Source organism: Carica papaya, chromosome 1 (genome assembly GCF_054855325.1).
Source record: "Carica papaya isolate Zhongbai chromosome 1, ASM5485532v1, whole genome shotgun sequence".
Taxonomy (NCBI): domain Eukaryota; kingdom Viridiplantae; phylum Streptophyta; class Magnoliopsida; order Brassicales; family Caricaceae; genus Carica; species Carica papaya.
This window is the reverse complement of record NC_142309.1, coordinates 5180613-5192626: the sequence shown is the minus strand read 5'-3', so window position 1 is coordinate 5192626 and position 12014 is coordinate 5180613. Positions and strand designations below refer to the sequence as shown.

Sequence of the window (12014 nt, the reverse complement as noted above, 5' to 3'; positions counted from 1 at the left end):
GTCAATTATGTTAAAATAACAAAAATGGGCAACTTTATCATTTTTGGTAAATACAAATAGTGTAAATTTTTTTTTGGAAATTTTATTATTTATATTTTTAGACAAATTAGTATAAATGAGAGTAAAATATTAAGTTTTGAATAATTTTTTTACTTCTTTTGGGTTAAAACTTAATCGTACTTTATAATTTTACTGATAATAGTTTGAAAAACTTATTTTATTTGATATTATAAAATTCCATAAATATCAATTGTTATTTATTAAATGATTCTTTAATGTTCTTATTCACAAAATGCTTTGTTGTAATATTAGTATTAATTTTTTTATAATGTGTAATCAGCTATGTTTCCATTTTCTTTCTTAAAAAACAATCAACAATACCTTGTCAGCTACATTTCTGTCCCAACCCAGCGTATCTATGTTGAGGGAACTTGTTTTTCCAAGGATGTCAAATACAGCTTCTAAAATCAGCAAAGTGTAATTTTGTATTTTTATTAGTCAACAACAAAGGCTTTTAGAGAGATTATGAGCTATCTAAAATATTACTGACCCCTGATGATTTCAAGATGTTGTTCCAATGATGTATAAGCTATCAAACTTAAAAGCCCTTGGTTTATGAAACATTTTAAAAAAATTTAGAACACTGTTAGAAAATTTGTAAGTTTCTGTTCACATAAGAAAAGCTAAGCCAAACATCCATATAATATTATGCTTGAAATAATTCTTTTGTTTTCTTATACTTGTTATTTAAAAAATAATTCGTTTTTTTCCTCTTATGTATATATGTTTCAATTTGCAGTACAGTAGCCATACGTTTCCAGTTGCAGTTTCCATAGTTTTGTCTGGCATGTATGAAGATGATTTGGATAATGCTGATGAGGTTGTGTATACTGGCCAAGGTGGACATAACTTAACAGGTGATAAACGTCAAGTCCGTGATCAAGAATTGAGTCGTGGCAATATGGCATTGAAGGTAGTGTGCGCTTGGTATGGAGAATATTTTTCCCTCTTTATTTTCATTATCTTGTTTCCGTTTCTTCTATAATAAGTAAATTAGGAAAGTATGTTTGCTTCAGCTTTTCTAAAGAATAAAAAACTATGAGGAAATATATCTACACATGTATATAACAGGGTAAAAATGAAGTTTTTTATCTTTTCTTGTTTGGAAAACTGTGTTTCCTAGAAAAGAAGAAGTATAAATAATCACATGAGTGTTCTTTCTTGAACGTACTTGTCGATGCAAAATAAAAAATAAGTAAAAATGGGTCATCTGTTTTGAGAAAAAAAGGACTTTTGATGGGGTTAATGATGTGAATGGTTTTGATTTACTCAAGAATAAATGATTTCAGACCCTGAAGTTTTTGCTGCTAGGTCCTCTTCATTCAATAGAAGATTTATGGAACTTTATTGACATTTTGATTGAATTGTAAATTTTTGTACATGGACGGGCACCACCTTGGTATCATTATCAATATTTTTTTAAAAAACGTAAACAAGTGAGGTATATATTAACATGGTACCAAAAATAGGGGGTACCACCCATGGACAATTTACATAAGTGTTAGTGTGTGTATGACATTCTCAAAATCTTTATCACTAATAATGTCGTGTCCTAACAAAATAGTTCCAAAAAAAATGAATCCACGTATCCCTTATTTTGTACATACTACTCCCAATACCCTCAAAAGCATTAGAATTCTTTTCTTTCCAAATAGTCCAGAAAACAGTCAAAGGAATTAGGTTAGCAATATTGCCCTTTACATATACACCATCCCAAGCCCATATTTCTATACTAACCGACCCAGCCACCACCCACTCAATCCCTAAAAGCCTATACACCATACACCATAGATTGTAAGCTATAATCATCCCTAAAAGATGATTACACGTCTCCTCCATTTAAAGGCAGCCATATAGCACCCATTAACCAAATGCAGTCCCCTCGTGAGTTTATCAATGGTTAAGATCTTCACTAAAGATACTTCCCAAGCAAAAAAGCAATATTTGGAGGAGCTTTGGTTTTCCATATTTGCACAGGCGGGAAAACAGAACTGCTATTACTCACCCAAGAACACAGAAATCTGTAATAAAACGAAACATAAAACTCTCCTCTCTTTTACCATTTCCAAACAGCCTGATCACTGCCAGCATTCAACTGTTGTGCCTCAAGAGTCTTCAATAACTCTTCATACTCACCAATCTCCCAATCATTCAAGTTTCTGAAGACCTCAACCACCCAAACAGTTGCCCCATTGATGAGACGGTAAGCCTCCTCAACTGTCATGTTTTTTCTTTGAGCAATAGAGTATATTCTGGTGTACCGCTCCATGAGGTTTCCATCACCTATCCAAACATCCGACCAAAACTTTATCTTGTTACATCTACCAAGATCCTACTTTTAGGCAATGCTGGAAATTAGGCTACTGCATTAGTATATTCCTCCATAATCCTCTTCCATGGGGAATCCAAATTCTGCCTTCCTGATTTTTAGCCATATGATTATCCCATTGGGAGCAAATAATTTTCCTCCATAATCTATTCTCTTCCCCTAAGAGTCTCCATAACCATTTCCCTTTTAGCGCCTCATTCATTGTAACCATAGATTTAATTCTAAGCCCACCAAGTTCAATCAGTTTTTTAATGTCATTCCAATTTACCAAATGGAATTTGCGACCATCCTCTTCGTCACCCCAATGGAACCTATTTTGCAAGGCTTCAAGCCTCTTGGCCACACTTACCGGAATTGTGATAGTCGATAGATAATAAATTGGGAGATTAGCCAAGGTACTTTTAATTAAAGTATACCTGCCCCCTTTTGACAGAAAGTTTCTCTTCCATCTGGCAAGCCGCTTTTCGAACAAGTCAACCACCGGATCCCAAGACATTTTATCCTTGTATTTTGCACCCAATGGTACTCCAAGATATTTTGTTAGGTCTTCACCCTCTTTATTTAAAAGAAAATGGGTATCTCTTTTGAGAAAATTCTTATATGACTTTGATGAGATTCAAGTGGAGGGTTATGCTAGTTATAGGGTTGCAAAGACAATTGCTTCAATTAAAGATAGACTCAAGATATGGAGTAACAAAGTGGTGGGAGCTGATTATCTGAGGAGGAATGCTCTATCCTCTAGAGGCTCTTGATGGGTTGGAGGGGGAGAGAAGGCTCTCAACAAAGGAAAGTGGGGATGGGTAGCGAGTTAAAGTTGAGTTGGTCGGTTTATTGTTGAGGGGTAAAGTGGCCTGGAACAATGATCAAGAAGGTGGATTAAGGATGGGGGTAAGAATACTATATTCTTCCATTCTCTAGTGAGTCATCATAGAAGATGAAATTATATTAAGGAACTTGATTTTTTTTTAAAATAGCAACACATAATTGTATCATTAAGTATAGGCATGAAAGGGTACAAACTTGCATTCAAAATTATTTATAAACCAGTAATTATATCGTGAAATTCTCCTAAATCTTCCATGTAATACAATGGTTGACGCAGAAACAAAAAATTAAAAGTTTGAAACCATCTCTCTCGAATTTTGTCAATACCCTCATCCACTCCATAATCCTTTTATTTCTTTCTTTCTGCTATATTCTAAATATTTTTTGAAACACACAATCCTCAAAATATTGCTATTGGAATAAGTCCCAAACAAATTTTCTCCTTTACTAAGCCCATCCAAGCCCATAGTTCATCATTCACTCTGCTTGCCATGACCCAATTAATGCCTAACAAACTATAGGCAAAGACCACAAGCTGCGCGCAGTGGGCACCAAAGAAGTAAGTGATTACGTGCCTCCTCCGCTTTCTCACACAAGAAACACCAATTCACCAGTATCTTGCCCATCCTTTTTAGCTTGTAGGTAGTCAGAGTGCACTCCCTGCTTGCCTCTCATGTGAAAAAGCTACCCTAGAAGGTGCTTTCACCTTTCATATATGTCAATAGGGGAACTTGCTTTCCATTGGCTCTTTCTTAGTCAGATATCTGTAGAAAGATCCAACAGTGTGTTGCCTGGACTTATTGAGTGTCCAAACCGGTTGATGAAAATCCTCATTCAAAAGAGACCAACCCGGCACTCTTTATACTCGTTAATTTCCTATCATTAAGATTGTGCGCGACCTCAACATACCACTTCCTGCTGCTTTGACCCTCATAAAAGACTTCTTTGACAGATGTCCTTATGACGAGATATAGCATAAATCTGCAGGAACATATTTTGCAATGCTAAGCCTTCCATCCATCAGTCTGACCAGAAACCAATTCTAGTCCAATTTCCAATTTTCCATTTCACGCACTTTTGAAAGCTGTCTTTATCCGTATGCAATCTTTTCCATAGTCCTCTACCATGCAGTGAGGCACTTGAGATCAATGATGAAGTGGTGAAAGGTAATGTGGGTCTAAGGGAGAGGGTAAAGGTCGTCTATAAGGAATTATACTGAAAGCACACCTGGGAGACGATCCTGGATGGGATTGATTTCTGTAGGTTGTTTGAACATGATAACTTACTCCTAGATCAACCTTTCACTAAGGAGGAGATTAATGCAGAGCTTATGAGTTGCAAGGGGGATAAAGCCCCATGACTTGACGATTTTAATGGGTAAAAAATTGTATAACATTTATAATACTGCTCGACATGGATAAAAAATAAGGGGGAGTGAACATGAGAAAGAATGTAGGAGGAGAAGAGACAAGAGAGTCCTTATAAAATAGTGATTTTAGAATTTCAAACTTGCCGATACTTATTTAATTGAAAAATAAGGAAAATGATTAACATTTGATTTAATGAAAGAAGGGGAACAAAACCCTTTTTTGTTTTCTATACAAACGTTTCTTTGGTAAAACTCAGTTTTCTGCAACACTATTTTTTCTTCAATTTTTAGTAGTTGCAAATTATTCTCGAAAGCTCTACATATCTTTCCATAACTGAATGCAACATAAAAATTTTCTGCTGATTACAAAAATCTTTTCCATCTTTAAAAGTCTTACATTGTTAATTTATTTTTGATCTCTAGCTTTTCCCGGTCTTTGTATCGTATTGACCACATGCATTTGTATTGTTTTGCACGGATGTACTATGACATTTGTTTTTGAATTCTTCTCAATGTGTTAACTTGCAGAATTCTATGGAGCAAGATGTTCCTGTTAGAGTAACTCGTGGTCATGAATCTTCTAGCAGTTATAGTGGCAAGGTTTACACTTATGACGGCTTATACAAGGTGATTTCTTGAGCACTTTTTGTTTTATTTATTTATTTTTTGGAAGAGCAATGGAATGTTTACAATGTTGCAAGGGAATGACTGGTGTGTTTGAGATTTCGATGGGTAATGTGAAACAGTATTTTGGAAATAAAATAGAATATGATAGAGTAAAGTAGCGGTTTTAATCAATCCATAGAGCTAATTATAGCAATATAAAAGTAGGTTTTGGATCCCTTTTTTTTGGTTGAAGAGAGTGGAGTCAATTAGGGGTTTCTCAGTTACTATGTTTTCCTAGACCTAAAAAAGTTAGGGTGACCATCATGTGTCCCAAATCCCTGAATCTGGTTATAGGTCTTTGTAGATTTAAAGTGGGCAAAGAACATGTTTCTCTGATTTTCTCTTTAAAATGCCCTTATTTTTTGAAATCAAAGAGAAGTATTATTATGCACAAGGTATCAAGAAAGTACCGCCCAAATACAAAGTAGTTACATATTAATTAAGTGGTCAATGACAGCACCACAGTCCCATATGTCATTGATGTCATGACCCATCAAAATAAATCCAAAAGCATAAATCCATCTATCTTTAATTGTTGTAAAGTTAGTCTCTATACCCTCAAAAGCTCTACCATTCCTTTCCTTCCACACAACACAAAGAATTGTAATTGGAATAAGGAGCAAATGATGTTTCTTTTTACAAATACCCACCCACGCCCACAGCTCGTTCTTCACACACCCAGCCATGACCCAATTTAACCTAACAGCCCCAAAATAGCGGTCAAAATGCTGTAGGTCACAGGGCAAAATAATAATAGGTGGTTGCACATTTCCTCAGCAGCATGGCATAAATAGCATCTGTTGACCAGCACATTCCCCTTCCTTTTAAGCATATCCAAGGTCAAAATACATTCATTAGTTGTCTCCCATGCGAAAAAAGTCATTCTAGGAGGGACTTTGGATTTTCATATTTGTTTTTACAGAGCAGGCATGTTGTAGCTATTGTCCTTCTTTGTCAAACATCTGTATAAAGATTTCACCGAAAAGTCTTTCTTCTCATCAGGCTTCCATATTTGTTTTTACAGAGCAGGCATGTTGTAGCTATTGTCCTTCTTTGTCAAACATCTGTATAAAGATTTCACCGAAAAGTCTTTCTTCTCATCAGGCTTCCATATTCTTTTATCACACTCTATGTTCAAATTTGCTTTTGTCAGAGACAAAAGCAATCTGCTGTACTCATCAATTTCTCAGTCATGTAATCTTCTCTTCACCTTCACATCCCACTCCCTAACCTCCCCCATAAACTCACACATCTCCTCCACCTTAGCATCCTTATTACAAGCAATGTAAAAAAAAAATTTAAATCTGTTTTTTAAGCAGAAATTCCCCATCCATTCATCATGCCAGAATCTAGCTTCATCACCCCTACCAACTTTCCAACCCACACAACCCTTGATGTACTGGCTGTCCTCCCTAATCTTCCTCCAAAGGCTCATCCCGTGAGCCGTAAATTTACTCCTTCTCCCACTCTCCTCCTCCCAATCACGCCACCAAGCCTGAACTACCTTCCACCACATTTTCCCCTTCTCCTAAAAAGATCTCTACAACCACTTTTCATGAAAAGCTTGATTTAACTCCACTATAGACTTCAAACCAAGGCCACCCTCTCAAACCGATTTTTTAACCTCCTCCCATCTAACCAAATGATATTTCTTGTTGCTATCCTCATCTCCCCAAAGGAATCTACATTGAATATTTTCAAGTCTTCTTGCTATGTTAATCGGAATTGTTAAAATGGATAGATAGTATATTGGTAAGTTAACAAGTGTGCTCTCAATCGAAGTGAGTCTCCCCCCTTTAGAAAGGAAATTCTTCTTCCAATCCGGTAGTCTCCTACCAACCATGTCAATAATGGGTTCCTAAGTTCTTACATCTTTATATTTTGCCTCAAGTGGGAGACCAAGGTCCTTGATAGGCAAATTAGTGACTTTACAACCCAAAATCCTGGCCAAGCTAGCTTCTTCCTTTTTATCACCAATTCGAACCATTTCCGTCTTATTCAAGTTGATTTTTAGGCCGGAAATCATTTGGAAGCAAAGTAATAAACATCTCAAATGCAGAATGGTACTAACACTAGGTTCACAAAAGATTAAGGCATCATCCGCAAAGAATAAGTGAGATATGCACAATTTATCCCTACCTTTCCCGACCTCCACTCCTTTCACCAAATTCAGCTCCCCCGCTCTTTCCATCAATCTACTAAACGCCTCCATAACAATAAGAAAAATAAGAGGAGACAAAGGATCACCTTGACGCAAGCCTCTTGATACTTTGAAAAAGGTAGATGGATCCCCATTAACAATGACCACAAACGATGTGGACGAAATGCATTTTCCAATCCACTTCCGCCATTTACTTCTAAAGCCCATTCTACCAAAGCATATAGTCTACAAAGTTCCAACACACATGATCATAGGCCTTCTCCATGTCAATTTTATAAATAAGCCCTTGTTTTTTCTGCCCAACTAATTCCTCCACCACTTCATTGGCAATCATCACTCGTCGGGAATTTGTTGCCCTTCAACAAAAGTATTTTGATTTTCTCCAATCACTTCCCTGAGGACTCTAGATAATCTTCTTGCAAGTACTTTCGAAATCAATTTGTAGATACATCCCACCAAACTAGTAGATTTAAAGTCCTTGAACTCCTTGGCATCCACCACCTTAGGAATAAGCACAAGGAAGGTTGAGTTGATTGAGTTCACAAAGGTACCGGTCCTATGGAAGTCTTGGAAAACAGCCAGCACCTCATTTTTTATCACCTCCCAAAACACCTGAAAGAATTTCATATTGAAACCATCTGGCCCCGGAGCCTTATCCCCATTACATACATCCAGACAAGTTTTAATCTCCTCTACGGTGAAAGGCCTCTCCAGCCTATCCCTACTTCCGTCACTTAACTTCTTGAAATTTAAATTATCAAGATTTGACCTTTGAAACATGTCCTCCGTATACAGCTTTTGAAAAACCAGCATGACCTTCTCTCTTATCTCTTCATTACCACTTATGAATCCCTATTCCAGCTCAGCCTCTCTACATAATTGTTTTTCCTTCTGAAATTAGCAAGACATTGGAAATATCTAGTGTTTCTATCTCCCTTTTTCAACCATTTCTCTCTAGTTTTTTGTTTCCAAGAGATCACCTCCAGGTTCATAATGGAGGCCATCTCCTTGTTGTCTAAATCATCTCCACAAAATACTCCTTGATAACCCTCTCCATTCTGCCCTCCTCCTGCTTGGCCCAACACTTGATGGCATTCTTCAATATTTCAATTTACAGGCAAAGTTAAAACTAGTAGTTCGCTCAACGGCAGCCTCATTCCAACATTTTTCCACCAAAGGTCTGAAACCCGCCACCTTCAACTATTTGTTCTCAAGCGTAAATGGGGTGGGGCCCCAAATGATGCCTTCAGGCATAAGGCAAATAGGGAAATGGTCTGAAATTGGCCGGGACAACACTTTTTGCCTCAAATCTGCAAGCTGCAACAACCCGTTAGAGATAAAAAACTGGTCAATTCTTGACCATGATGGGTTTATCCTCGAGTTAGACCACGTCCGCTCTTCTCCCCCAAACGGAAGATCCACCACCTCCAAGTAATCCACCGTGTCCCTAAACCTCTCTACTACTGGTGCCCTCTCCCGATCTCTCATGCATGTAGAGGACCATGTTGAAAGCACCCCCAATCACCCAGTTCTCACCCCATCTAATTTTACAGCTACTCAGTTCCTCCCTCAGCTTCTCCCTTTCCTCTCTGTTACCTCTATAATATACTCCAGAAAAAGCCCATTTCTTCCCATCCCCCATTCCTCAAACAAAATCGACAGAGAGACTTTACCTTTCTCCACCCCTCTGCGTACTAGGATACCTCCTGCAACCCCATTTGCAGGGGTATAAACCCAATCCACCTTACTGCCATACCACATATTGCGAACAACTTGCAACCAATCCACTCTTTAAAATACCCTTATGCCTTGACCTAGGGAGAGATTGAATATTATTACCTATCCCAAAAGAGCAAGAGAGGGAAGAAGTTTGCCCTAAAAATTTTGGTGTTTCTCTCCAAAAAATGCTATGTAGTGAAATACTATTTAGTGGAATAGCCATGTATTAGAAGTTTCATGAACTCCTAGCCCACTTCATAAATAAATATTTTGCTTGTTTTCGTGTGAATTTGTGCTTCACCCTTATTTAGTGGAGTTTTATTTATCAAAAATTTCTATTGAGTCAGAAATGATGAGATTGGTTGGCGAGGGAGTTGGATTGTAGAATTGTTAATTTGCCGACCAAATATTTGGGATTACGTTTTGGTGCAAATTTTAAAGAGGCAAGGATGTGGGAGCTGATGGTGGACAGGTTTAAGAAGAGGTTGACAGTATGGAAGAGAATCATCTAGTCAAAAGGGGAGAGACTCGTGCTGATTAAGAGTACATTGGGTAACCTATCTATCTATTATATGTCCATGCTGACCATTCCAGGTGTACCCAAGAAGTTGGAAGCCATTCAAAATCAGTTCCTAGAGAGCAACATGGGCGGAAGACAGAGGTATCATTTGGTGGATGGAGTGAACTTAAAAAACCACTATATCTAGGTGGTTTCGGATTGTGGTCATTGATGGAGATGAATGGGGCTTTGTAGGATAAACGGTTATGAAGATTTATAATGGACAAAGATGTATTGTGGAGAAGAACTATAATAGCAAAATATGGCATGGACGATAGAGGATGGTTTAACTGTAAACTCAAACCTAAGCCCTACTTGAACTTGATTTTACCTATAAAGTATATAGGTATACAAGCCCTACTCAGATCCTTCGTCTGTTTTACATAGGAGTTGGGATGTCATGGTTATGTGATATGTTGTTGGTTTTTTTTTCTTTTGATTTGTTTTACTTTGTTGGTCCACGACTCTTTCATTGTTTCCTCGATTGGATAACTTATCCACTTGTCTCTTTATAATGTCGCTTCTCTCATGAATAATACTTCTTTGTTTATAAAAAAAAGAAAGAAAATTCAGTTGAATAACTATTCCACCAAGCACTCTAACAGTCTTTCTATGGTAATAGCTATTGCATTTATCCTTAATTCATGGTATATTAAGCCAATCCAAGGATGACACTTGTTGGGAACTGATTGTTGAAATGTTCCACAACAGATTAGCAAGCTGGAAAATGAAATTTTTGTGTAAAGGAGGGAGACTAACCCTCATCAAAAGCACCCTTTCCAATTTACCCATTTATTATCTGTATGTACTCACCATTCCAGCCAAAATTGCTAAGAAAATTGAATCAATTCAATGCTGGTTTCTCTAAGGAGATGTAGATAGCAACAAAAAATTTCATCTGGTTAAATGGGAGGAAGTGAAAACGTCACTCACTGCTGGCGGGTTAGGACTAAGATTGTTGACTACTCTCAATAAAGCCCTGCATGGAAAATGGATATGGAGATTCCGGAACGAAAGTAAAAGCCTGTGGAAAAAGATAATTGTTAGGAAATGGTTTGGAAATAATCCCCATGATCTGACTCTGCTCGAAAAGAGTAAATATGGTTTGAGTCTATGGAAGAGTATCATGCATAATTACAAGGCAGTCCTCAAATGCTCTACCTGGATTGTTGGCAAAGGTAACAAGGTGCGGCTTTGGCATGATGTGTGGCATGAAAATGGGATTTTCAAGTCCCATTTTTCCTTTATTTATGCTATTGCTAGAGATAAAGATATGAGTATCGAAAGGCGTTTGACAATGATAGCTCTCCTGCTTGGGAAGTGGTGGTTAACAAAATCTTCATGATTGGGAAACTGAGGAGTATGAGAAAATGCTCCAGGTTCTGGCCAATAATCATCCCAGCAGCACAGAAGATAAATTAAGTTGGAAACAGGGTGAAAGAAATGTGTTTTCTGTCAAATCGTTCTACAGATAGCTTGAGGGTTCTGCTGTGGTCTCTTTCCCCTCCAAGTTGATTTGGAGATCACACGCGTGCCAAAAGTCTCTTTTTGTGCATGGGAGGCTGCAAAAGGGTGCATTTTGACATTAGATAATCTCATGAAATGTGGTGTGGTTTTAGCTAACAGATGTTATTTATGCAAAGCGAGTTCAGAAACTTGCAACCATTTGTTACTTTGGTGTCTTGTATCCCATAAGCTCTGGTTTATGATCTTCAATCTCATGGGTATACACCGGGCAATTTCTGGTTCAGTTAAAGATGAAATGATTGCTTGGGAAGGATTCCGATGGAGAAACAAACATCACAAACTTATACCCTTAACTATTTTTTGGGTTATTTGGAAGGAAAGAAACTATAGGTGTTTTGAGGATACAGAGACTGATTTTGACACTATCAAGGATAGATGGTTACATTATTTTACATCTATTGTATTAAGTCACAATCTTAACAATTTTGATGATTTTGGTTCCATTGTAGATATACTTACAGATCTTAAATTCTTTGCTTGTACATGTGCAGTGTTCCGTTGGCACCAATGCATGTATACACTTTCATTCTTTCATCTCAAAAAAAAAAAAAAACAGCCAATCCAACTTGTCAGTGGTTGTTAATTTTCAGGATACTCCTGGATTCATGGCTTTTTGGATCAATTACCAATTATTTGTTGATAATCTTTCCTTTATTTTTTCAGGTTGTTCAGTATTGGGCAGAGAAGGGTATTTCTGGATATACTGTTTTTAAATACCGGCTAAGACGGCTTGAAGGACAGCCACTGTTGACTACTAACCAGGTTCTTCCTTTGTATAACTCGTGGATCCCAAATTAGT

General features: G+C 37.3%; 1 protein-coding gene across 1 annotated transcript in view; it reads left to right on the top strand.

Moving 5' to 3' along the window:
• Window positions 1-12014, top strand: part of SUVH4 (histone-lysine N-methyltransferase, H3 lysine-9 specific SUVH4-like protein) — a 30191-nt gene that overhangs the window by 11303 nt on the left and 6874 nt on the right. The window contains exons 6-8 of the mRNA XM_088216104.1: window positions 800-973; window positions 5112-5210; window positions 11879-11977. Coding sequence (XP_088072230.1) covers window positions 800-973; window positions 5112-5210; window positions 11879-11977 — 372 coding nt within the window. The remainder of the gene's footprint in view (window positions 1-799; window positions 974-5111; window positions 5211-11878; window positions 11978-12014) is intronic.